This window comes from Podarcis cretensis (genome assembly GCF_951804945.1).
Source record: "Podarcis cretensis genome assembly, chromosome: 14".
NCBI classification, from domain to species: domain Eukaryota; kingdom Metazoa; phylum Chordata; class Lepidosauria; order Squamata; family Lacertidae; genus Podarcis; species Podarcis cretensis.
In genome coordinates, this window is record NC_137183.1 from 22,846,774 (window position 1) to 22,873,728 (window position 26,955).

Here is a 26,955-nt window from a genome sequence, read left to right on the forward strand (position 1 = left end):
GCTGCCTATAAAAGCAGGCCGGCTGAGCTGTTTGCAGTCAGTTCTATTCCAGCTTACAAAATAAAGAGCTACTTGGAGAAATCGCTGTGTCGTCTGCTATGTCAACCCACAACTTAACACTGGCGACGAGGATGGGATCGATGGACATCAGAGCACAGCCAGATGCGGCCAGCCTCTGAACTGAGCTGAATCACTGAGCTGAATCACAGAGCGAAATCACTGAGCGAAATCACTGGACAGAACCAATTCAGAGCTGACTGTTCTGGCTAAGAGCACTGTGTTCCATCCATCGCCCTTCATGCCGGCATCGGAATCATGGCTTCACTTGTGCCTCTACCGCCGTTTGCGCCAGCCTCTGAATCATGGGACTCCTGCCTCGCTCGGTTCGACTGCTACCTCCAAGCCAACGAGCTGACAGCAGTATCAAAGGATCGGGAGCGGGGCCTATTCCTCAGCCTCTGTGGGCCTGAGGTGTTTGAGACGGCCCGAGCATTGGTTGTGCCTGAAGCAGTCCAGGCAACACCATGGGACACGATCCAAGAGAAGCTCCGCAACCACTACGCACCAAAGCCATCCAAGATTGCTGCCCGCCATGCGTTCTACCACCGGAACCAGGCAGAGGGGGAGTCAATCAACAACTACACCACCGCCCTGCGACAGGCTGCAATGCACTGTGAGTTCCGAGACTTAGACGATGCCCTGATGGATCGAATCGTCTGCGGGGTCCGGGACATCCATCTGCAACGGCGTCTCCTCGCCAAGCCAGACCTCACGCTACAGAAAGCCATTGAGGAGGCTATGGCCTCAGAAGCTGCCCAGGAGATCCGCAAGTCCAGCAGCCCGCGTCTTGCTAGGGAGCCAGTTCCGGTGCATCATGAAGAGGCCAGCAGTGATGAGGCATCCTCCAGTGAAGACGATGACGTGCACCAGACAAAGCGGGAGCGCAGGAAGTTCCAACAGAAGTCCAAGGGCCAACCGGAATGTGCCGGCTGCGGAGGCAACCATTCCCGTGCCAAGTGTCGATTCAGAGACGCCATCTGTAGGAAGTGTTCCAGAAGGGGCCACATTGCTAAGGTCTGCCGATCGGCTCCGTCTGACACCCCCCCTTCATCGACTCGCAAGTCCAAGTCTTCACTCCAGTCTGCCAAGGAAAGTTGTTTCGCTCTCACCAACTGCCGCTGCCCGTCTGGAACCACGATTGACCAAACCGACTCGCCTATGCGACGCAAGCTGAACGTCACGGTCTCATTGAAGGAGCTCCATGTGACATGGAGATCGACACCGGGTCTGCCCTGTCCATCGTGTCATGGAGCACCATCAAAAGACTGGTACCCAGAGTGTCCAAAAGGCAACTCGACTCTCACCGCGTACACCTGAGAGACTACCAGGGAAACGACATTCCCGTGGTAGGCGTTGGCTGGTTCCGGATCGCCTTCAATGATTTTTCGGGCCTGCTCCGGTTGGTGGTGGTCGAAGGTCAGCGGCCAAGCATCCTAGGGCTAGACTGGTTTGATGCCCTCGGCCTGGAAGTCACCGGCATCAACTGCATCTCTAACGCAGAGACTGAGGGTCTGGTCAAAGACTTTGCCTAGGTTTTTGACGGCACCTTGGGGCAATATACAGGTACGCCCATCTCCTTTAGCCTTGATCCACAAGTCGCCCCCATCAAGCTAAAGCCACGCCGGGTTCCCTTTGCTCTCAAGGCTAAGGTGGACGAACAACTGGACAAACTGATCGCCCAAGGAGTTTTGGAGCCGGTTGACCACGCCAAGTGGGAAACCCCCATCGTCACGCCTGTCAAGGCAGATGGGTCGGTGAGAATCTGCGCTGACTACAAGTGCACGATCAACAAGGCACTTCAGCAGCACGCTTATCCGGTTCCTGTTGTCCAACACCTGCTGCATTCCCTGGGTGAGGGTAAGGTCTTTGCTAAGCTGGACCTTGCCCAAGCCTATCAACAACTGCCCGTCGATGATGCCACTGCTGAAGCCCAGACGATCGTCACCCACCGGGGGGCATTCCGTTGCCGCCGGTTGCAGTTCGGGGTGAGTGTGGCTCCTGGCATCTTCCAAAGCCTTATGGAGCGTCTCCTGCAAGGGCTTCCGGGCGTGGTACCATATTTTGATGACGTCTTGGTGTCTGCAGACTCACACCAGCAGCTGTTCGAGCGCCTCCGTGCCGTGCTGACCAGGTTCCAAGAGGCCGGGCTCAAGGTAAAGAGGGAGAAGTGCCAGATCGCCGTTCCACAGGTAGAGTTCCTGGGCTATCTTATCGATGCCTCCGGCCTTCACCCGATCACATCCAAGATCCACGCTATCCAGCAGGCCCCCACCCCAAAGAACAAGACGGAGTTGCAGGTGTTCCTGGGGCTGCTGAACTTTTATAACATGTTCCTGCCCCACAAAGCCACAGTGGCTGAGCCTCTTCACCGACTCCTTAGCACTAAGACGCCTTGGGCCTGGGGTCATCGGGAGACGGCGGCCTTCAATGCGGTCAAGGCTCTCCTTTCATCAGACAGTGTGCTGGTACAGTACAGTGAATCCAGGCCGCTGGTCCTTGCCTGCGACGCCTCACCTTTTGGCATCGGTGCTGTCCTTAGTCACCGTTTTCCAGACGGAAGAGAAGCACCGCTCGCCTACTTTTCCAGGACGCTATCTCTGACGGAACGGAATTACAGCCAGCTCGACAAGGAGGCACTGGCACTTGTGGCTGGAGTGAAGAGGTTCCATGAATACCTCTATGGTAGGACTTTTGACCTCATCACTGACCACAAGCCACTCCTGGGCCTCCTCGCCGGTGATCGTCCAACTCCACCGGTCCTCTCGCCACGCATGCTGCGATGGACTGTTTTCCTGGCTGCCTACCACTACCGGCTCATCCATCGCCCGGGGAAATCGATGGGCCATGCCGACGCCCTCAGCCGTTGCCCTCTTCCAGCATTTGTGGAAGACCCGGCTCCAGCTTCATCGCTCCTTCTGATTGAGGATCTTCCGGCAGCGCCTGTATCGGCTGCCACTGTGGCCTCCGCGTCTGCCCAGGATCGCACCATCAGCCGGGTGCTCAACTGGGTGTGGAGGGGGTGGCCACAAAGGCCTTTTGCATCAGAGTTCCAGCCCTTCGCAACCAGACAACATGAACTCTCAGCTCATCGCGGCTGTCTGCTGTGGGGATACTGTATATAGTTTTCACTCAGGTCTGTAGATAGTTTTCACTCAGGTCCACGTCAGTTATTTTAGGCGGGAACTCTGGGCTGTTGTTGCTACAATGTTGACAGCCGGCTGCCTATAAAAGCAGGCCGGCTGAGCTGTTTGCAGTCAGTTCTATTCCAGCTTACAACATAAAGAGCTACTTGGAGAAATCGCTGTGTCGTCTGCTATGTCAACCCACGACTTAACAATAGGTTTTGAAGGTTAACTTATCTTCACAGGTATGCGGGCGCTGCTATGTTAAGGTCACTTTTAAAGGGCCGGAAAGGAATTTCCCTGCATTGGCAGGTTTCGCCTTTCCCGTAGCAAAACGTCACAACTTTGGCGGTATTAGGCCTTGGGCGGAATCCTTTAGTCCATCTTCCGCTTTGCGGCGGCGATACCAGGGTTCCACATTAAAGGGGTTTCTGAAGGGAGGCTTTGACCGTACGCCGAAAGGTCGTCATTGCTCTCCCCTGTGGTGGTGGCGTAACGGGGGCGGCTATCTCTGCTTGAACATATGTTCTCCAGAGCCGGCCCATCCCCCCACACACACTGGATAACCCTGAAGCTCCCTAGGTCCCCGGCTGGGGAAGGAGAACGCCCAATGCATGAGCCAAGGTCTACCCACATTTGAAATTTAATAAAGTTGTGTCCAATTTAATCCCATAGCATGTTATCTTGAGTCGTTATTCCACATGATGGGAGGGGGACCGTTCGGGATCTGGGGACTCCGCCTGTCCACGCAAAAAGATGAACCCCTTGATCCCAGCACCAGCTGTTTCCCCCAAGATTTATAGCCTTGTTAAATAGCTAGATGCAATGCACTTTGACCTTGGCATTCTTCAGAAGTTTAACTTAAGTGGGCGGGGGGGGGGCATGATTATTGTGATGTGAATACTGTAAATGCTCTCTAAATGGAATATAGAAAATTTTGCTTTTCAAACTGGATCTCTAGCAAACCCTGAGATTCCTAGATATTTTATCAGGAACTCCTCAATGAGGAAACCAGCAGTACTATCCTTTTAAAGCTGTATTTAAATTGTACTTTAAATTGTCTTGGCTAGGGATTTAATTCCAGCTGTCAGCTTTCTTGGTTATTTTTTTGTTTGTTTGTTATTTATTGAGCCCATTCCACTTCATGGCACTTCCTTTTTCATCATTTTGAAGCTCTCTTGTTGCAAACTGCCCTGAGATCTGTGGATGAAGGATGGTATGCAAATATATATAATGGAGGAGTGTGTGTGTGTGTGTGTGTGTGTATACACATATATACACATATAATATATGTCTGTTTCAAAAAAAAGAATTCTGCCTATGTAACCAATAACAAAGTGGTGCAGAACTGAGTTATGATCCTTTTTTATTTTAAATTTAAATTTCATATTGGAGTGCTTTGTGCCCTCCTGCACTTCTGGGATCCCTGCTTTCTGACCCTGAAGGCCTCTGCCTTCTCCTTCCTTCTGCTACTGATGCTTCTCTCACCTTCCCTGGACTGATCTATGTGCCTTAGCCTTCTTGTAGGGTCTGAACAGTTCAGCTAGTGACACTTCTGCCTTCTGTCTCTTCTGCAACATTAAGGCAGCTCAATCAGTCATTGCCCACCAATATTACACATCACTTGGTATACCACAATACAGATCTTAACTAATTCAAAGGAAGCGTAACTGTAGTTTTGCATTGCCACACCAGCCCCTGTGGAAGTTAATTCAAAGCTGCTTGTGTTTCAGTTTCTCAAGCCCTTTTCTTATTTATAGCCATCACTTTAAAAATTATTTTTATTAGGATATTCTTAGATTCCCACATTGTATTTTACAATTCTATTTAAAGTTTGTTCTCCCTCCTTTCCCCCCATTAAGCCAGAGTGCCTTTTGATAATCAGCCAAACTGAAACCCATGCAAACATTTTTGAGACATTCCAGTAAATGTAAAATGGGTTGTAATAATTAATAATAATAATAATAATAATAATACGAAAAATATTTTCTAGTAAGAGTAAAGTCTTGCAATACACAGAAGCTGTGAAACCAAACACTTAAGCTTCATATAAAACAGCAAAGTGAAAACAGTCACACTTTTTAAATAACCCAACTTACGAAAACCATAAAACCCAAGGACAGCAATTAGACATGTTATTAATTTCACATGAGGTGGGTTTTTTTCTTTTTGTCTCTGAGCATTAACAAAAGTAGAACTTCTTTGCTGGTTCATTGCCATAGTGTCTCATATTGAATGTAAATGGACTGTGAAAAAAGGCTCTATGAATTGAAACTGGAGACACTATATGTACTTTTCCTTGTTTATTTGTTTGTTTTGTATCACAAAAAAAATCTTTAAGAAAAATTAAATTAAAAACACACATACATACACAAGACCCCAGTTGTGTTGGTGCTTTGAGGTCATCCCAAATTGTCCTGTCAAGGTTCTCTGAGGATCTTTTTAAGGCACATTTGCAATTCAACAAATTGTGTGATACAGTTCTCCAGCCAAACAATGTCTAAAGGTAAAGGTACCCCTGACCATTAGGTCCAGTCGCAGACGACTCTGGGGTTGTGCGTTCATCTCACTTCACAGACTGAGGGAGCCGGCGTTTGTCCACAGATAGTTTTTCTGGGTCATGTGGTCAGCATGACTAAGCCACTTCTGGCGAACCAGAGCAGCGCATGGAAACGCCGTTTACCTTCCCACCGGAGTGGTACCTATTTATCTACTTACACTTGACATGCTTTCGAACTGCTAGGTGGGCAGGAGCTGGGACAAAACAACGGGAGCCCACCACGTCACGGGGTTTCGAACTGCTGACCTTCCGATCGGCAAGTCCTAGGCTCTGTGATTTAGACCACAGCCCCACCCGCGTCCCAAACAATGTCTACAAAGATGCATATATTAGAGGGAAATGTGCATAGACATGCACACATTATTGAAAATAGCATACTTACCAACATGTGTATATTAATCAAAGCTGCATACAAAAAGGGAAGGTGAAGGTAAAGGACCCCTGGATGGGTAAGTCCAGTCAAAGGTGACTATGGGGTTGTGGCACACATCTCGCAATAAAGGCAAAGATGGGGGGAAACTGGTGCAGATTATGAGCAGAGAAGAGAGGTGTTGCAGAGATCGGGAAGTCTCAAGCTCCCATATTAATCTAAAATAAGCAGCTAGATTGTTTACGAAAAGCATCTATTTTATTTCTTTGGGGTAGGAGGAGGAGAAAGGGGGGGGGGTATGGTAGAAATAAAAAGTGTAACATTTCCCACAATCAAGTGTGTGTGTGTGGATGCATATTTCCAGCCTAGGTGGTCAGTGCAGAAAACATAACTGTGTTGTTCTTTGAAAATATCACTTTGCTTAAAAATGAAGCCAATCAGATACTTCTGGATTCACATGAGAGACTTCGTCCCTCACAAAAAATAGCTGATATCTCCAGAAAAAAGGACAAAATGCCTTTGCTTTTATGTTGGCAGCATTTGATGTGTGCTGGTCTCTGGTGCCTTGTGGAAGGAGACGCATCTTGCAAAACCAAATTGGACCCTCCTCTGGATGGCACAGAATGCGGAGCAGACAAGGTAATCCCCCTAAGGGAGAATTCAGGCCTGGTCTTTTTATTTACAGTGGTGCCCTGCAAGACGAAAAACCCGCTAGACGAACGGGTTTTCCGTTTTTCGAGGCGCTTCGCAAGACGAATTTCCCTATGGGCTTGCTTTGCAAGACGAAAATGTCTTGCAAGTCTTGCGAGTTTTTTCCCTCCCCCCCCCTTTTTCTAAGCCGCTAAGCCGCTAATAGCCGCTAAGCTGCTAATAGCTGCTAAGCCGCTAATAGCGCTAAGCCGCTAAGCCGCTAATAGGGATGCTTCGCAAGACGAAAAAACCGCTAGACGAAGAGACTCGCGGAACGGATTATTTTCGTCTTGCGAGGCACCACTGTATTTGCTGACTACAGGCTTCCAGCTGACTACAGGCTTCCAGCTAAGGTTTCCCCCAAAAAAAATCTTCCTCAGCGTTCTCTTGCTTCTCCAGTAAGCAGAGCAGGCTTGCGTCTCGGAACAGATAAATCAGACAGGCTGTCTGTCTCTTTGTTAGAGCCTGCCCCAGCCAGCCGACATAGTGCTCCAAACGATTTTCCTTGCCTACATCATCCAAACTGAAATCCTACATCCCATAAACCCTTTTGTCTCTGCCCACTAACACACAGCTGGAGGAGGGGTCCCATCCATCTTCCTCTGGCATATTTCTCGGGATGATTGCTTTATTATTATGCTGCCTATCAGTATGTTTTTTTACCATGTTTCCTATTATGTTTTTATCATTGATGTTCTGTGATGTGTTTTTAATGTTGTACATCGCCCTGGGAGCTTTTGATAAAGGGCGGTATATAAATTGAATAAATAATAATACTATCACCTCAAAAGTGTTTCAAGGCCCTGATTGCAGTTTTTACAACTGGGAGGACTTCAGAAATATTTATCTCCAATATTTATTTACCCAATTTCAAAAAGATATTGCCACCACAAGGGTCCAGAACTATGGGCACACACTTCAACCATGAAGTTCATTGAGTGACTTTGTGCTGGTCACCGTCTCTCAGGGTTGATATGAAGATACAAAGATGAGAAGCATGTGTACCACCTTGAGTTGGTAATGCTGGTATATACCTGTAATTTCTCTTTATTTCAGCTTAACAAGTGCTTCCACTTCATCCTTGTAACCTCATCCTTGTAGCCATTCCCTTATTTGTTTGATCGGTCTCAAAGCACCTGTGGCATTGAAGTCATTGACCACACTATTCTAACCCTTGTTACATTCCAGTGGTGCCGAACTGGGGAGTGTGTCAGCAAAACTCCCATCCCCGAACATGTAGATGGAGACTGGAGCATGTGGAGCCAGTGGAGCATGTGCAGCAGGACGTGTGGGACCGGTGCCAGATTCAGACAACGCAAATGTGACAATCCACCGTAAGTTGCCTCATTCCAAGGAGACATTAAAGCCTGAAGGCATCTCATGTAACCTAGGATGCTGCCTGATGCTGAGTCAGACTGTTGGTCCATCTAGTTTAGTACAGTCTACCCTGACTGGCAACAGCTCTCCAGGGTATCAGCTAGGGTTATCTTCTAGTAGTACCTGGAGGTGCCTGGAATTGGACCTAAGGTCTTCTGCATGCAAAACAGATGCTCTGGCTGAACCAAAGGAGTGCCTTGACAGGAGAGCTCCTGGTCCTGGGGACCCTATGTATGCCTCCTTGAGTTTCCCATAAAAGCTGTAGTATACAAATGTATTAAACAAACTAAGCTGTGGAAGAGGCCGAAAGATGCAGCCGTTACTTCAGGAGTCTCCTTTGTAGCTCGGTTTGCTTTCCTTGCCATTTCCTCATTTCTTTTGTGCATAAGCTAACTCTGCAGCACACATCACTCAAAGCTGCAGCATTGCTCAAGGCCCAATACTATGAAAATCACAGAAATTACCATGCTGTATGCCAGTCTCATCTATAGTTGCCTAGATGGTACACGCTATGTGGATATCTGAGGTCAACAAAATCTGCTTGAGCAGACAAGAAATGTAGTGTGTGCATCCACTTCAGTAAAACTAAATCTCCCCAGTGCCCCTTACTTTAATGCACCAGATTTTTGCGCTGATTTTTCACATTCTTTTGCTCATGTAAGTTCTTGGCTCGTAAATGGCACGTGATCCTGTTTCACTCTCTCTATATAGGTTCACTTTATATTCCTGTCTGCATTCTTTGTTCTTCTGCAGCTGGTTTATTTGCTATCCAAATCTATTGATTGAGGATTTAAAAAATACTTCGTTTGGGGAATTCAGTAATGTTGGTGGTGGTGTTCTCTGCCACAGGGATGGAGGAGAAAATTGATTTTGTTCAATCTTCCAAAACAATATGCAAATCAAAACCCAGCCATCCCACTTTCCTGAATTTCCCCCTAAAATTCTTACCTTTTCCTGAATTTTGCACTGCTGTTCTCCAACCACGTAAAGAGTACAAAAATGCATACACTGGGTAAATTTGCATGCCTCAGGGAAAATAACATACAAAAAATGTGTTATATTAAGAAAAAGTGCTTTGCAAAAAACTGCTTTGCAAAAATGTGTATATTAGGAGAATTTTACACTCAAATGTTGATGAATTTTGCAGAGGGTTCGTTTTTAAATTACTAAAGGGACAAGGGGGAGGGGTAAAAGGAGCTGTGGCTCAGGCCCCACCCCTAATGACATGTGTCTCCTCTGATCCTGGAATTAGCATGGATGTCTGTGGCAGGGAAACCTGTGCATCTAGGCAACCCTGAGTCCTGGAGCCCTCCATTATCAGGGTTCCAGGAGCCAGAGAAAACGAACATAAGAAGAGCCCTGGTGGATCATGCCAAAGGCCCAACTAGTCCAGCATCCTGTTCTCACAGTGACCATCCAGATGCCTATAGCAAGCCCATCAGAATGACCTGAGTGCAACAGCACTCCCCCCCCCTCTTTTGTTTCCCAGCAAAGGGAATGTGCAGAAGCTGGGACAGGGCTGGGGAAAACCCCGAGTCATCTGCCAGGGGCAGAGGTGAGACTTCACAGTCCTTTCCTCCCCACATTGCTCCTTCACATGAATAACATCTGAGTGATTTGGTGGCAAAGGTGGGATAGGAATCCTGAGTTTGCTAGCTCACAGTTCAACATCTTAGCTACCATACTACTACTCTCTCAAGAGTTTTGTCTTCCTTCCTTCCTTCCTTCCTTTGCCACTGATGTATTTTCATTTCTAACAGGCATTTGACTCCTTTTCAAAAAAGAGCACAAGCACACATTAAGTTGGCTTGCAACATGTCCAGCTATTCATCCATCTAGCTCAGTATTGCCTGTTCTGACTATCCATAGCTCTCTAGGGCCTCAGGCAGAGGAGGGTGTTTGTGCCACTTGCAAGCTGATCCTACCTGGTCTCCATGCTGGGCAGGGGGAAAGCCCCTCCCCCCCTGAAATTACAGGGAGTTGCTGCCAATCAGAGTAAATTCTGGACTAGATGGTCTGACTCAGTGCCATAAGGTGACTTCCTGTGTTCTTATTCTTTTAACTAGAGATGCCAGAAACGGAGCCTGGGGCTGGGACCTTCTGCGTTCATAGTAGATGCTCTATCACTGAGCTGTGGCCCTTCCCCAACTTTGTTGATTAAACACGTGTGTGTGTGTGTGTGTGTGTGTGTGTGTATGTTTGGCAGTGGCACGGTTTTTCACAAAAGACACTCTGCTCCTGGCATGGTGACACAGATGAGTTCCAGCTGCAGATTGGAATCTTTTATGGAAATTCTGCCTGGCTAAAGAGGATTTAGGAATTGGATTTTTTAGGCCTTATTTAGATAACGAGGATTAGATCCCGGGAGCTTTAGAATCATAGAATCATAGAGTTGGAAGAGACCACAAGGGCCATCGAGTCCAACCCCCTGCCAAGAGGAAACACCATCAGAGCACTCCTGACATATCGTTGTCAAGCCTCTGCTTAAAGACCTCCAAAGAAGGAGACTCCACCACACTCCTTGGCAGCAAATTCCACTGTCAAACAGCTCTTACTGAGCTGTTCGACAGTGGAATTTGCTCTTACTGAGCTCTTACTGAGATTTGCTCTTACTGATTTCTTACTGAAATTGCTCTTACTTAGCTGTTATTCTTAGCATGAGCTTCTCCCACATGTAGCATCTGAGACAGGAAAGCATTCGGGTTTGGATTTTATTCAGCGGATTCTATTAACAAGGTAACTTGTGTATACAGAGATCATGTTCCCCACCCATACTGTGCAACCATTTTGCATGCTAGAACTCAGCAGCTGTGTTAAATGTAAAGAGCTTTAGAAATCAATGAGGGTGGTAAGTGGATGTTATAAATGACAGTCCAGTGTGGTGAGTTTTGAGTTAAGGAGGTCCAGTAGCTGAGTGCTGGATCATATGTTCTGCATGCAGAAGGTCCCAGGGTCAATTCCTAGCATCTGGTTGAAGACTCTTTTGGCTGCAAAGGACCATTGCCTCAGATATTGGACAGCTGCTACCCATTGAAGTAGATCTGTGGTTCACAAGCTCCTCCACCTCCAGACCACTTGAAAAATTCTAAGGAACTTAATGGATTATATAATAAACGTTTTTGTTCTGTAAACCAAAGCACATGCATAACTCTTAATAACCGTAGTCTTTCTTTCAAATGCAGTGGGTTTTCTTGTTTTCATGAGCAAAGTCATGTGAAGTCAACTTCACATAAAGTTGTTTATCAGCTTTACTCTTGGGACAGGTTCAGCATTTATCTCACTTCTGTATTTAGACTTGAAGGTGATAAGTAATGAAGATCCCAAGTCTTTCACCAGCAGCATACTATGAAAATCATGAGGACTGTTTGTTAGCTTGTTTGATAAGCCAGCCCTGCTCAAAACAGCCTGTTTCCATCATCAGGGGAAAAGTAAATAAATAATGGCCAGGGCCAAGTACAGATATTCTCAATTGTTCTGCATCCTTACAATGGAACATCTGATTGAAGCTTGTGGTCCATAGGCCAATGGTTGAAAGCCACTGCAATAGAGATTAGTGGGCTAGATGGGCTCTTGTTCTGACTCCCCATCAGGCAGCTTCCAGGGTTAGAGTGCCGTAGTCAGCAGAAAGGTACCTTTTAGAGAGGAATGAGGACTAGTGGTTTTGTTGGTTAACCTTCACCTCCCAGTTAACTGGCCAGAAAATTCTGCTGACACAAATGCTGCTTATTTCATGGCACTGTTTAAAAAACAAACTGATTTTAGTGGTTGGGATTAAGAGTGGTTGGAGTCCTGTTGGATTCCAAGAAGGGTGCATATGGTCCAGTATTCTGTTTACAACAGAGGGTCTTGCAGATACTACTGGGAAGCCAGAAGCAGGGATTAAAGGTGATGCTCCCCAAAGCTGATTTTAAGAGGTATACTTCCTCTGGGAATGGATGTTCCATTTCCCTATCATGATTAATATTTGGTAGACCTCTCCTGGGAAGTTGTCTTTCACAAGCCTTACTTTTTTTCCTCCTTTGAGAGCTCATCTAGCCTTAAAGGTAAAGGGACCCCTGACCATTAGGTCCAGTCGTGGCCGACTCTGGGGTTGCGCCGCTCATCTCGCTTTATTGGCCGAGGGAGCCGGAGTACAGCTTCCGAGTCATGTGGCCAGCATGCCTAAGCCGCTTCTGGCAAACTGGAGTAGCGCATGGAAACACTGTTTACCTTCCCGCCAGAGCGGTTCCTATTTATCTATTTGCACTTTGACGTGCTTTCAAACTGCTAGGTTGGCAGGAGCAGGGACCGAGCAACGGGAGCTCACCCCATCACGGGGATTCGAACCGCCAACCTTCTGATCAGCAAGTCCTAGGCTCTGTGGTTTAACCCACAGCGCCACCCGCATCTAGCCTTAGAGCAACTCAAATTGCTAAAATTCTGCTCAGACAGACACATGTGCTTCCAAGGTCTACAGTACATTCTCCCTTTGCTAGGTTAAAAACACATACAAGTGTGTTACTTCAAATATGACAAAACAGCCCTCCTGTGTGTGGGGCCCCCTCTGGTTCGCTCTGCTGAGTGGGATCCTGTAGTTCCATCTCTGAGTTCTACCCTGAAAACAGCATTGCATTTATGATCCGTTAGCTATCTCCTGCTAATGGCTACCCATGCTTTTCTCCACTAACAGCCCTGGACCCGGAGGCAAAAACTGCCGTGGCATGAGTGTCGAACACACAGTTTGTGAAAACTTGCCCTGCCCCAAAGGGATGCCCACATTCCGAGACCAGCAGTGCCAGACTCATGAGAGGTACACCAACAAGAAGAAAAGCCTTTGGACTGCTGTCATCATGGATGGTACATTTCTGTACGCTTGTACATTATTTCCCCCTGCCTCCCACCCTTCAGTACTGTTTTTTATTTTTATGGTTTTGTTTATGTATTATTTTAAACTTACTAATTTGGAGTAACTGAGTGATATACACGTGTGGCAATTCATTTAGAATATATACTGTGCTGGCTTTTCAATGACCAAATAGGCCAGTACTGTTGTTTTGGTGGTGATAGCTTAGATAATACAACTTGCTGATTTATATTTATTTTATGGTTTATAAGATTTTTTGCCCACTTTTCATCATAAAGTTTCAGGGCAGGTTATAGCAACGTAATATCTAGTTACATAAACAGATGCAACTGTTATAATTATAAAAACAAATTAAACCTGCTATTGCACTGTATTTTCTTCTATGGTGCTCCGTGTGATTGTTGGGGGCCAAGCATTCGGAATTGCATTGCCTGTGGGTTTGGTCTCCATGTTTATGTAAATTAAGACATGTAAATTTACATTTTTTACCATACAAAATAGTGGGTTGTATCCAAAGTAGCACTATTTGCTAGCATAAGAATTTCTGCTTGTGCAGTGGAACATCCTCCCACTCCCCCCCCCCCACTCTGGTCCCCTAGATCTGAAGAGAAGGAAAGGAAGTCCCATTGCACAAGGATAAATTCTTTCACTGACAGTTCACATTAATTGAGTACCATCTTATTTGTTGTATATCATATACTTGTCCCAATAATTTTCAAGTGCTTTGGGTACATGATATGACTAAAGTCAATATTCTTGCATGGTGTTTTGTGTGTACGTGTGTATTTGTTTTTCAGATAAGCCCTGTGAACTTTATTGCTCCCTGTTTGGAAAGGATTCCCCTGTGTTGGTGTCTGACAGGGTAGTTGATGGTACACCATGCGGGCCTTATGAGACTGACCTCTGCGTTCATGGCAAGTGCCAGGTGGAGTAACTTTTTTGTTATTCTCTCTAAGCAATAATATTTGCCTTGTGCATGGCTTAACTATGGAAGATGATAATAATGAGGATGATATGTTAAGCTTCAGCAAAGGCATGTCTCTTGGGAAAGGCTAGTGGGCAGCATAAAGTGTGTTCAGGGAATTGCTAGAACTGTGACTATGCTTAGCTGTGATTACATCCTGTTGCAGGACCACAGGGCCTCAGTTTTCAGGTCGAGAACTGTTTATTTGAAAATACCCCCACATGAAAATTATGCCCCAAGGTCACATCTTCCTGCTGCAGTGAGAATTCTTGAAAGGTAGAAGAAATGTGAATTTGCACAGATGGCGCAGTCTTTTAAAATGCAGGATATGAAGACGTTTTCATATTGAACCAAAGTTCACCTGAACATATATATGCAAAGTTAGGTTTCTATGCTAATCATTGTGTATTTTATTTTATTTCATTTATCTCACAAGAATTATATACCACTTACAACCTCAACATGTTTTTCAAAAAGAATAAAACAATTAAATTATTGGTAAAAAAACAACAACAGTGAAAACCAACTATTTGGAACATTCAAAAGTGTGAGTGTTGCCACCCTAAAAGACTGTTTTGTTTTTTACAAATGCATTGAAGTATTATGTTGCACCTGTAACAGTGCCTGTTCTCTAGATTGAAGCAGCCAAGTGGGCGTGTATGGGGTAAGGCAATCTCGCAAGTAAGCAGGTCCAAAGGTATTAAGGCAACATTTCTCAAAGTTGGGTCTCCAGCTGTTGTTGTACTACAAACTCCCATCATCCCTGACCACTGGTTCCTGCTAGCTAGGGATGATGGAAGTTGTAGTCCAGCAACCGCTGGGAACCCAAATTTAAGAAGCACTATATTAAAGCCTTTATATACTAATAGCAACACCTTGAATTTGGACCGGTAGCACATTGGCAGCTAGTGCAGATCTCTGACCAGAGGTGTTATATGCTGACAGGGTTTCACTTTTGTCAGCAATTGTACTGTAGAATTCTGCACAAACTATAGATTCCAGATCAAGCACAAGGGAAACCCCAAATGGAGCGCATTGCAGTAACCCAATATTGCATGATGATGTGCACTTGGTATATAAGACTTGAACAGCTGGAGGTGGTTAAGTGATGTTCTTCAAGGGTATTTGCTCAATAGCTCAAGCTTCTTCTGGGGGACGTCTAGTGCATCCTCTGGTTTCTTTGGATTCTTGTGGGTGTTTGCTAACATCTAATTTATTGACACAATTTGGGGTGTTGTTTTTAATCTGTAAAGTCCTCAGTGACCTGGATGTAGGCTACTTGGAGAACTATCTGACCTCGTTGTAAAAAATATACCCTAAGTAAACAAAACACAGTTGCCTGCATTTCTTGCACACAGGCGCGCACGCACACACCTTCTTTTAATAGGCACAAGTATTTTCTTCTTGATTCAACTGTTTCCACCACTGATCATTATTCTCTACTTTATACAATAATTCTCTCTTTGTAACAGCCCAGCTGGTTGATGAATTCAATAATAGCATCTTTAAATACTCTAAAGTTCTATGTGAGTGTTGGAAAATATCCAAAAACAAGAATGATTTGAGAATCGGGTTAGAATAGCAATGTTTATTAAGAGCACCTCTAGCTTCCCCTCACCCCAAGTTTTGGAATCTTGCCCCTTGTACAGTATTCTTTTTTCTTTTCTTTTTTACTTGCAAAATGTAAGCCCTTTCCCAATGGAGTTTAAAAGTTTCTGAAAAGAAAGGATTTAACAACATCTAAATTTCTGTAACAGCCATCACAGATGTTTTGCAAAAGGCACTCACCCAATATCGTAAGGCAGTGCTCCCAAGACAACAGCTAAATGACCCTGATGTACGTGGGAGCCAAAAGACACTTAGGATGCAGTCCAAATCCCTGACCAGCAGTGGCAGGATTTAATGGAGTATAGTAGCCACTGCCTCATCCACAGCCCTTCCACCCGTGCCAGGTGGGGGAGGGGGCAGGAGAAAATGTAGTTCCATTACACCTGCATTGGAGTCTAAGGACGGAGGAGAAATTTGATGCAGTTTGCATTTAAAGGCAAAGCTGCCTAATTTATACTTTCCAAAACAAGCAGAACACAGTCATTTTTTAAAATTCTACAAAATATGCAATGCAGTTCTCCATGTGTACATAAATGTATATACAGTACTAGGGTAAATTGTGTGTGTAAATGCATATCATAGTGAAAATAACATACAAGCATTCATATTGGGGAGAGGGGGGGCTTTTTCTTACCGTGAATTTCAGTTTACAGATTGGGGGAATGATATTCCTGATAGGGATGACTCACCATTCTGGAGACAGGCATGGTCTTCAGATTCTTGTATCCTTTTCAGGGGGGAGGAGTCATCCGGTTTCTCCAGATTGAGTGGCAGGCCCTTAAGCGGAACCTACAGGTTCACAAGGGAGGAAAACACTCATATACACCGTAAGATATTAGGTGAAAACACAAAACTAACTCTCCAGAACTCCTCCCCATACCCAGCTGCAACCAATCACAACCTCCACCTAGGGTTGGCAAATGCTGAAGTGAATCAGGCCAGAGAAGGGCAGAGTGTTGGCAAGATTCTCATTGATTTTTTAATAGATCCATTTTGCAATTTCCCTTTCTAACAGCAACTTTGGCCCTACCCAACAACACCTCTTCTAACATCCAGTCCCATGCTTAATCAAAACATACCCCTTTGCAAATATTTTCCATCAAAATAACGAAGAACCTCTTGTTACCATTAGAAAATCGGCTGTGATGGGATCATCGGATCAGCTGCCAAAGAAGATCGTTGCGGCATCTGCAATGGAGATGGCAAAACCTGCAAAGTGGTGAAAGGAGACTTCAACCATACTAAAGGGATGGGTGAGTAGATACTGGTCAGTCTCAGTAGCTTGGCATGGGAGAAGTGAAATGCAAAAAAAGTCTGTGCCTGCAGAAGTTAAGGCATGTGCTGCAGTTTGAGGGCAAAGTTAAGAAATTCGACCTGTCAACAGCAATGTGATACTCAGCTTGATACAGGTATTGACTGAAGTCACTCAATTTTGATTCAGACTTTGCGGTTTCAAGACACTCTGCCCCAAAGGTCTTTGCATCCCAAGGCTATTGCCTTGCACTGTCAGATTTCAGAAGGATAGCTTTGAATCTACTGGTCATTATTGTTCCCTGTGTGCTTCCATCTTGTTTCACAATGAACAGAAGCATAGTCCAAAGCTCAAGCAGATCAAGAGTGAAGACAAGTGGCAGACAAGGCATGCTGTGAACTACTATTTAGACTCAATGTGTTTGCCTGCCTTACCACTGTACTATGAACTTGTAGTGTTCTGATTTGCAGCCCTTGGGTGGCTATGTGTCCTACTTTACAGATGACATTCCTCCATCTAAAGGATTTCCAGAGGATAGTCCTTCATTGCAAGGTGCCTTCTGTTTGGTTCAAGATAAAGAACCAGAAAAAGGAAAGCAGAGGCCTTGAAATTGCCCAGCAACAGTTAGCAGGCCAGGCATAAAAATCACTTGGTCAGTCTTTTCCACTGTGGTGAGATGTATTGTATTTCTATGTTGATTATAATAACTAAAACAGCATGTACATGTTTTATGCAAATCTATGTGCTCTTTTTTGGCAATACTCTACCTCCCACTTTCATTGACACAATCGTTTTAATTGGTTGGTGCACAAGGAACAATCTTGGCTAGGGGTTTCAAAGAATTCCCAGAAATTGTTATGGGTTGTTGATTTATTATGTTAATATTTTGGTTTTATTATTGCTGTTGTTAGGAACAGTGTATGTGAAACATGTTTTTGAATACTGAATGATATTTTCTGTTTTATTAACTGCTTTGGATCCCCTTTGAGAGGGGGAATAAAGTAAGGGTACAGTTCTTTAAAATAATAAAACAATTTATAAAAATGTCTGAGATCCATTCTCTTGTGCATTTCCCATTCATTGCAACAAAGCTCCTCTGGGATTAACCGTTAAGAGTTGCAGTGTTTGGCATAATCCTAACTTGGCCGCATCTGCCATGACTACTAATATCTCCAAGGTGGGCCAAGGATAGACTGTGAAATAGCATATCAGAATTTTATGTTTTTATTTAGGCTACTTATGAATCACCTTTCCTTCAAAAAGAACTCAGGGCAATGCACGACAAGCAAAAATTAAAATGCAATTGAATATCAGTTCAAGTAGAAGTTCTACAAGTAGAACTGGTTAAAATACTGCATGAAGCTACATTAGAAATAACCAAGTGGTTCAGGTACTACATTCTTGAAGGATGGCAGCACCATGCCATAATCCACAAGGACAATGATCGGTGGCAGTGATGGGGGGCCTTTGGTATCTCCTCTGGTGCTGTGTTTAAAGGTGGTGGCAGCTAGAACTGCTTAATATTTTTCTGCTCTTAATGACCACTTACCTTCTTGCCTGTGAGTAGCGGTTGCAGCCTGACGCGGTGCCTCCTCTTTCACCCAGACATACAGCACTATTTTAGAATGTTTTTCCATCCACTCTTGCTGCCGCGGAGGCTCACAGGTTCTCGCCAAACCCCTCCTTCAGATGAGCCAATCCATGGGTGGCCCGGGGGGAGGGGGGCATGGCCATCTACTTAGCCCAGCCAACCACTCAGCACAGCATCCAGTCAGCTGGGAGCATCACCCACCCTTCCCTTCCCTTCATTAATAGTCGATTACTGCTCTAACCATTTCTTTTCACTAGCCAGGCTTTGCTGTAGTCTTGTGATGGTTGCCGTTTTCAGAGCCAGGAAGGAATTTTCCTTGCTCTGCAGGTTTCGCCTTCCCCATAGCATTAGTCACAACTTTGGCGGTTTAGGCCTTGGGTAGAATCCTGTAGTTTTTCATCTAATCAGGGTGTGGTGAAGTGGTGATTCACCCACCCCTATTCCCTGCGGTGGTGTTAACAGGGTACCCCGTTAGAGGGGTCTGGAGGGAAGTGTCTGTCCAAAGAGCCTACTGCTTAGGACTAGCGGGCCATAGAGCTTCCCTCGGTGATAGGGGGCCATCCACGTAAATCTGTGTTTTGCAGTGGTAAAGGTAAAGGGACCCCTGACCATTAGGTCTAGTTGTGAACGACTCTGGGGTTGCGGCGCTCATCTCACTTTATTGGCTGAGGGAGCCAGCGTACAGCTTCCGGGTCATGTGGCCAGCATGACTAAGTTGCTTCAGCGCACGAAAACGCTGTTTACCTTCCCTCCGGAGCGATACCTATTTATCTACTTGCACTTTGACGTGCTTTCAAACTGCTAGGTTGGCAGGAGCTGGGACCGAGCAACGGAAGCTCACCCCGTCATGGGGTTTCGAACCGCCGACCTTCTGATCGGCAAGTCCTAGGCTCTGTGGTTTAACCCACAGCGCCACCCGCGTCCCTTGCAGTGGATCCACCCCCAAATAGACCCTGTCATGCCTCAGTTCCCCCAGCAGGGGGGGGCTGAGAGGGATACACGCCCAATGCCTATGCCAAAGCTTCCTACAGCTGAAATCAATAAAGTTGTGGCCGTTTAAATCCCAGACAGTTGTTGTGTCCATTCATTTTACTCAGCAGTTAGGCGCGCCGGGAGGAGGGGACTGCGGCTGGGCACGCAATGTTAATTGCTGCTCTTTTATTTTGTGTTATAATAGAATGTGTTGCCTTTTAAAATATATAAATGTAAACCGTTCTAAAAGTTATAATTGAACTTGGTCAGATATTTAAATTTTATAAGAAAATAATTCATTTTTAAAAATGCAACAGGTTATAAATTTTACTTATATTGCACAATTCTGCCGAATGCTGGCGACACCTCTGCTTAGAGTTACACTTGCAGGCACTGTGTTGGATATAGCAAAAAGCTGTTTGGAATGAAACTGTGTAATATCTGCACACTGGGCTCCACTGAATGACTTCATATTTTATGACTGCTGACTCATGAAAACAGAGTGAGTGTTGTAACTAAACCCATGCCAATTCCTTTCTTTTTCTCAGTATCCAATAGTCAATGTAAGAAGGTTTCCACGTGTGTGATGGCAAAGGCAAAGGGAGTCCCCAAGTGTTTCTCGTGTAAGAAGCCTGGTTGCTCTGTGTGGTGCTTCTGGGGTAGATGCTCTTTGGTGTTGGGTCTCTCTCTCTCTCCCTCTCTCCCCTCTGGGTGGATCAAAACATGGAAATGGAATTGTTCTAAAGGAAGGAAGAGCTGTTGATAAACGTGAAAGCCTTTTGCATATATATTCAGCACAACTTGCCGGGATTGCAACCAAAATGCACAAATCCCTTCTTTATGAGGATCTTTTGGCTGTCCTCTGTGAAAAATCACATCTTGAGAAATTCATTATCCTTGTTTTTTGCCTTGGTCTTTCTGATGTAACCCTTAACTTTTAGAGTTGGCTATGTTTCAGCTGTAAGGGCTTATAGAACAAATAGGGTAAATTGCTAGATTATTCAGTAGTTTAGTGGCATAGTCAGAGGTGCAGGTTTCTTTCGTGATAGTCACAGCCACACACCCTCACATCCATGCCCCTTCTAAGATTATACAAGAATGTAATAATAATAATAATTTATACCCCGCCCATCTGGCTGGGATTCCCCAGCCACTCTGGGCAGCTTCCAACAAAACATTTAAATACAGTAGTCCATCAAACATTAAAAGCTTCCCTAAACAATAAAAATAATGAGGTATGAATTGTAATAATCAATGCTGATCTCCTTGGGTTCCCTTTTAGCTAGATCTACTATTTTCTGAGCACATACTGTGCTTTGTCTTCTGTGATGTTCCATTGTACATAACAGAACTTGCACACCTTATGTTTTCAGTGTTCCTAAATGCTTAGCTTTGGAACATACAGTGGGTAAAGAGCTCCCCTTTCATGCTGATTGGCTGGAGACAGGGACACTGCTACAGAAATAGCAGCGTATCTTTGATCCTCCGCCTGCCTTGACCCCTGACAACTACACCACTGAGTTTATGCCTTTCACCTGAGCAGCCCAGTGAGTTTATAGTCCTGACTAATGTTTGAGCTCACCATCTCTTATTCTATGCATCTGCCACACAGGTGAGAAGCTTACACAAAGCCCAGCAGAGAGCAGCAACGGAGGGGGGTGCACTTTGCTCAAGGACACACAACCAATCTTATATATCCCCATTTGGGGTCTAAAAATGTGTGGGAGTGAGCTGGAATATTGAATGGAAAAGGGGAAAATAAGAATTATGGGAACCTATTGCCTTCCAGATGTTGGACTGCTAGTTGTCAGGACCACATCAGCTTATACTCGCATGCTCCTTATTTGTTTTAATTATTTTAAAGCTTTTCTAAATCCACTTAATGTTTTTAAAATCTCTAAGCACTATATGCAATATAGAACACTGTTCATTAAAACAAAAATACAACATAAAAACAATAAAAAGTATAAAAGCAAATACAACAAAGATTCAGGGATTCATCTTAAAACAAGGCCCGATCTTATGGGTCGAGGAAAGCCAAGGCAAAAAGACAAGTCTTCACAAGATGTCTGACTCCTCTGATGGTTGCTGGATCACATTTGGCAGAGGGGAAGGGCATTCTGCAGTACAGGCAAAAGTAGAAAATGCCTGTTTCCAGGTCACCACCCTTTGATATACTGTAATTTCCCCAGATCTAAGTGATCTTACAGGCCTACAGAGGAGCAGGTAGTCTTTCAGGTAACCTGGTCCTGAATTGTTCAGAGTTTTATATGTTAGCAAGACCTTGAACAAGGTGGCTGATTGAAAGCCAGAGCAGTTCCCACAGCACAAATGCAGCATGTGCATGTCCAAATGCTCCGTTCAGCAACCTTCTGAGGCTTGTATTGCTTATCCCTGTTCCGTTCCCCCCATGCACACACACACGGTAGGACTACTGGCAGTCCCACATGCGCAAAGCCGCTGTGGGTGGGTCTGCTCTCCTGGAAGTTTCTCTTTATGTTGCGCCAGGACTTTTGCATCCTACATTGGTGCAATAAGGCTTGTTTAGAAATTGGGTTTTCTTTTGACCCACGCAACTTGAAACATGAGGTGGGAAGGAAAGTTATTTGCAAGTTTTGCAGCACTTACAGCCATGGTATAATATCTGTTCCGCTGAAGAGATCACTTTCCAGAAAGATCCATACCAGCTTCTTCACTGAAAATCACACCAACATCTGGTTTTGGCTGGCTGGGGAAAACAGCTTTGCCTAGTAATAGAAATACTTCAACAACCTTGCTTCCTCCCCCCATCCCCTCTCCGGTACTTATTTCTAGCCTTCTCAGTGAAGATACAACAGGCTACCCTTCACATATTAATCTTCATGGTGACGAAAGTCTTGGTTCTCCCTTTATCCCTCCCTTCCTCTATCTCTGCTTAGGTGTCTCTTCTAATTTGACTTCTACCATATAATTTATATGCAGGATTCTCTTCAATCGCAGCTTTGCATTCCTGAAGCATTGATGTAATGCAGGCTATCCAGAAAGATCATTGCATGCCAAAAAGAGAGAGCGCTATTCCCGAGGTGGAGCATGCTTGTGTACAGTGCTATGAATTATCAAATGATGAGATGCTCCTTCAAAGCATCGTCCTTAGAACAAAAGTGCTCTCAAGTTAATGGATGGATGGATGGATAGGACATGTAGGCAATAGTACCATCCCATAACTGATGTTGTCAAACCTGAATCATCGTAGCCTAGAAGAATAGGCTGGATACTGTTGAAAATATGGGATGTCATAATTCTGGCACTGGGATTTAAGTTGCTCAAAGTAAAAGACTTGTTGACCTTTCTGGTGGAGAAACTGCAGGTACTAAGTGCTGAAGGAAATGTGGCTTGCATATAATGGAAAAGGTATTCAGGGATGCGGGGTTTTTTCAAATGTTGGCAAGCTTATTTCCATTAATTTATTAATCCCTTGTGAAGCAACATATGAATGAATTCTAAAGCTCAAGAGAGCAATAGTGGAAATAAGTTTGCATGTATCCGTAGTAGATTTATTGAATTCACAACCGGATTAGATTTCTGTAATCTGTTGTTGCCAAAATCTCCAACTTTTTTATTTTTTTGTCCAAAGGAACATGCCCAAGAGTTTTACCATGAGCTCTTCAAAAAATTAGATTCAGGAGCATTGTACCTCTATTGGTGGCCAGCTGTTTCACATATTGCACTTTAATAAACCCAACAGAGAGCACCAGCCTATCCCAATTCTCTAGCTGTTTGCACCTGCAGGTGTTGTCAATCATCCAATTGCTACATCCACATTTTATATGTTCAGCTGTATGCTAGATCTGAGATTGGGCAATAGCTTTAAAGAGCTATAGTTTGAGAGCTTTGCATACTATATTATGCATTGTTGTTATCATATTGTCCATGGGAGGCTGAAGCGTTGAAGCTTGCCCCAGCTCAGCAAATGAGTTTATGGCTGAAACTGGAGCAAACCACAGGTGTCGTGCTCTTTAGCGACTAAATCTATATGCCATAATTCTTGAATGGTCCATGGAAACACAGTTCTATGGGAGTTCAGCCAGCAATGGTCCAAGGCAGTTGTGAAACAACACAACTACACTGTGGTGTCTGGTGCCTTCTGGATAGTCTATATTGATTGCACTTGAGCTTCTCTAAGAAACGAGCCCTATGGCCCAAAGAAGACACAATAGCAGCTAAATGCATTATTAGCAAGCACATCAATTGAAATTTATAAAAATGCACCTGTGGGGTTTTTTGTTGTTGTTGAGGCCCCAGCTTGGAAGGAAGGAATTCTTACCCATTTCCTACCTCTGTGGTCCCAATGAAATTACACCCCTCCCCAAATCTGCTATTGCCCTCCCCCAAAAGGGAGAATGGAGGTGTGTGCCTACTACCAGCTTTTCTTTCTTTTACCAGTGTGGATGCCAATGCTTCATTGAACATCATGTCTACTGTGGCCAGAAGCTCATGGCTGTGCAGATATTTTGCCAGAGATGATAAAAACTCCATTGAAGGGTTGCTTTCCCACATGTTACATGTGGGCAAACAAACTTTGAAACAGAAGATCCAGTAAAGGCCAAGCAATCGTGATTTGTAGTAATGGTGCAACCAATACCAGAATTTGAATTACATTTAAATAAAATTCATTGGGTCACTTATCAAGCTTATGAATAAACGGCTTGGTTTTCCTGCCTAAATTACATTTTTAAAGTGGCCTAAAATAAAGAGGTTTTCTCTTGAAATTCTTCTGCTGTGGTAGATTCCCTGCTTCCCTCTGAATGTTGAAATTGGTTGGATTTGTCCAGCATGTTGAGTCATTTGATGCCACAATTTTAGAAGGATCTGGCTTGGAAGCCCTGGAGAGCCAGGGCCAGGCAAAACATAACTTGAATTAATTTTCTTTTAAAAACAATACAATAAGAAAACTTTAAGAAAACACATTGTAGATTTTGGGCATGTTCCAAGGTGGTGACAGGGTGTGATTGTCATGTGTGTCATATTCTTGTAATAGTGTCATGTTATTAATCACTCATCTCCTATGTGTTCATGTCTGGTAGTCATTGTTGGTTGGGTGTGCGTGTCAGTGCATTAATTTTGGCAAAAGAGTTTTGCCATTAGAGAGTGTGGTGACTGCAGTATCATTTTAAGTCTTGAACTGGACAGCGCACACTAAAAAAACCGCCAAAAACCAACACCATACTATATGTCAAATGTCTGTTTGGTTTGACTGTTATGGGTTACATTATTGTGGTAAAAGCATATTTAAACAAAAACCCACTACTACATGCAAGTAGGGGATGGGGGAGAAATCCTATTCAGTTCACACTTTAATGTGAACTTTAATTTTAATGTGAACTTGCCTAATTTGCACTTTGCAGAACAAAATGCACACAGAAACACTGCTTTTCTCTGAATTTTGCAATGCAGTTCCATAACTAATGTATATATTAGGACAAGATGCAGATAAAAATGCATATGTTAGTGAGGGGAAAACATGAAAGTGCATCACAGGAGGAAAAATTGATTTAAAAAATGTATATACTGCATTAGGCAAAATTGCATGTTAAAATGTTATCAGGGAAAAGGTGTAATAAAATGCTGGTGAATTTTTATGAGGGCTTAAAATTTGCAAACTGATAATGGAAGTGTAGTGAACTGAACATAAGATTTGGGGGGGGGGGAATGGGAAATGGTAAGAAATGAAAATTGACCCGTTTGTCCATCCCTACATGGCAAGACAATTATTATTGCAACATGTTTTGTGGTCACTAAACTGCTGCATCCATCCAGCTGGCCTTCACTGGTGTCTTTATACAGATCCCTGCTACCACTGTGTTTTCCATTTTCCCTCAGGGGTGGGGTCAGGCTGCTTCTCTTGGTAACCTGACGAGGGGAGAAGAAAATGAAAAAGGTAATGTGCAGTCAAGGTGGGGAGATCCGGTGACATGGAAATGCAACTTGGGGTTAGGAGAGTGAGACAAGAACAAAAGGGGAAACTCAGAATGCACATTGAAATAGGTGCCCTTGGGTCATATCACTTTCCTACTTGTTGCCTCTAGCAGAGACCAGATGAACATGAGATCCCCACAGGTTTGGAGAAAGAAGGGTTTGCAATATATCATCTAGTGGGCTGACCCAACAAATACTTGATTGCTGCAGATGCTGCTGTTTAAAAGCCCATGATCAGTAACAAATGCTCTTGGACCTTTGCAAAAAGCATACCCGAGGGTTTGTTTTTTTCAGAGGTCATTCATACAGGTTAAACTATTAAATCAGCAGCTCTTCCTTTATGCCAGGCATGGAGCAAGAGTTCAATATACACGAGCAGGAGCTCAGCTCCCAAACCTGATCATTTGAAGACCTTCAGCACAATTGCTATTTCTTTTAAACAGACTTTGCTTACTTATTTTTTGTTTAATTAAAATTTTATCCCACCCATCCTCCAATGAGCTCAGGTGGCACACATGCTTCTTCTCCCCTTGTTTTATCTTCACAACAAATTTGCAGTAGGTGAGGCTGAGAGGTGGGTAACCTACCACCCTACTTATAGACAGAGATATATGAAGCAGTTTCCTGCAAACAAAAATAGCTAATGAATTATCTGGTCAAGGAGGTGTAGCTGAAATACCAGGGGGCATCTTACTTGTGTCAACAAAGTTTGTTGATTTAGGATCATAAGCCTATATCTGCAGCTCCTGGAGGAACCTGACATGTCTCTGATAATGTCAACATGCACAAAGTACATCAACGAACTAGACTTTTATTCATCGTAATCTCAGATGTGGAAGCACATTTAAGATGCACCCAGAGATATTTTCTTCCTCCTCTTCAGGTCATATTGCATGACACTGAAACTTGAATGCCACATCATAACATTTCAAAATGTGAATTGGAATTGGCTTTTAAAAAATAAATTATGGAGTTCATATGTTAAATCACAAGTACCCAGTGTCTATTTTCTTATTTATTTGTTTTTTGAGATACTATGATCAGTGTGTCCTTTTCATTTGCCCCAGGTTACATTGAAGCAGCAGTGATCCCAGCTGGGGCTCGACGGATCCGTGTGATGGAGGATAAACCTGCCCACAGTTTTCTGGGTAAAAGAGAAAGAAAGAACTGGTGTCTTGATCTTACGCTTTTGTTTATGCTCGTACTTTGCTATCCTGAAATACAGCGAATTGTCTCCAGCCAAGAAATACTCAAAGTAGACCCATCAAAATTAATAGATCTAAGTTCATTGACTTCATTAATTATTGAGAGAGAGATTTGGTGAGATATTGGGAAATCATCTAATCCCCTTGTCTCCCTTTTGCAGGGATTCACAATGGCTGGTTGCCCCAAGCAGTTTTCAACCTGGGCAAGAATTGTATCCACTCCCATCCACCTTTTCACATGTGTTTGCTAGGGGGAAAAGCTTAGGCTAAAATGAACCACGTACACTATGCTTTTTAAAGAAGTAAAAGACTTTACACACAAAACATCAGAAGTCACAGAAATGAGGCTTTAAACATGTTTCCATCCAGTGAGCTGAAAGATTTAA

At 44.2% G+C, this 26,955-nt stretch overlaps 1 protein-coding gene across 3 annotated transcripts in view; it reads left to right on the plus strand.

Annotated features, from left to right (window-relative positions):
- Nucleotides 1-26,955, plus strand: part of ADAMTS17 (ADAM metallopeptidase with thrombospondin type 1 motif 17) — a 188,599-nt gene that overhangs the window by 114,075 nt on the left and 47,569 nt on the right. For 2 of the 3 annotated variants that reach the window (XM_079954201.1, XM_079954203.1), the window contains 7 exons: nt 6,650-6,751; nt 7,991-8,136; nt 12,849-13,015; nt 13,820-13,947; nt 16,727-16,847; nt 19,958-20,032; nt 26,432-26,512. In XM_079954201.1, the coding sequence (XP_079810327.1) occupies nt 6,650-6,751; nt 7,991-8,136; nt 12,849-13,015; nt 13,820-13,947; nt 16,727-16,847; nt 19,958-20,032; nt 26,432-26,512 (820 nt within the window). The remainder of the gene's footprint in view (nt 1-6,649; nt 6,752-7,990; nt 8,137-12,848; nt 13,016-13,819; nt 13,948-16,726; nt 16,848-19,957; nt 20,033-26,431; nt 26,513-26,955) is intronic. The other variant, XM_079954202.1, reaches the window with a different exon arrangement.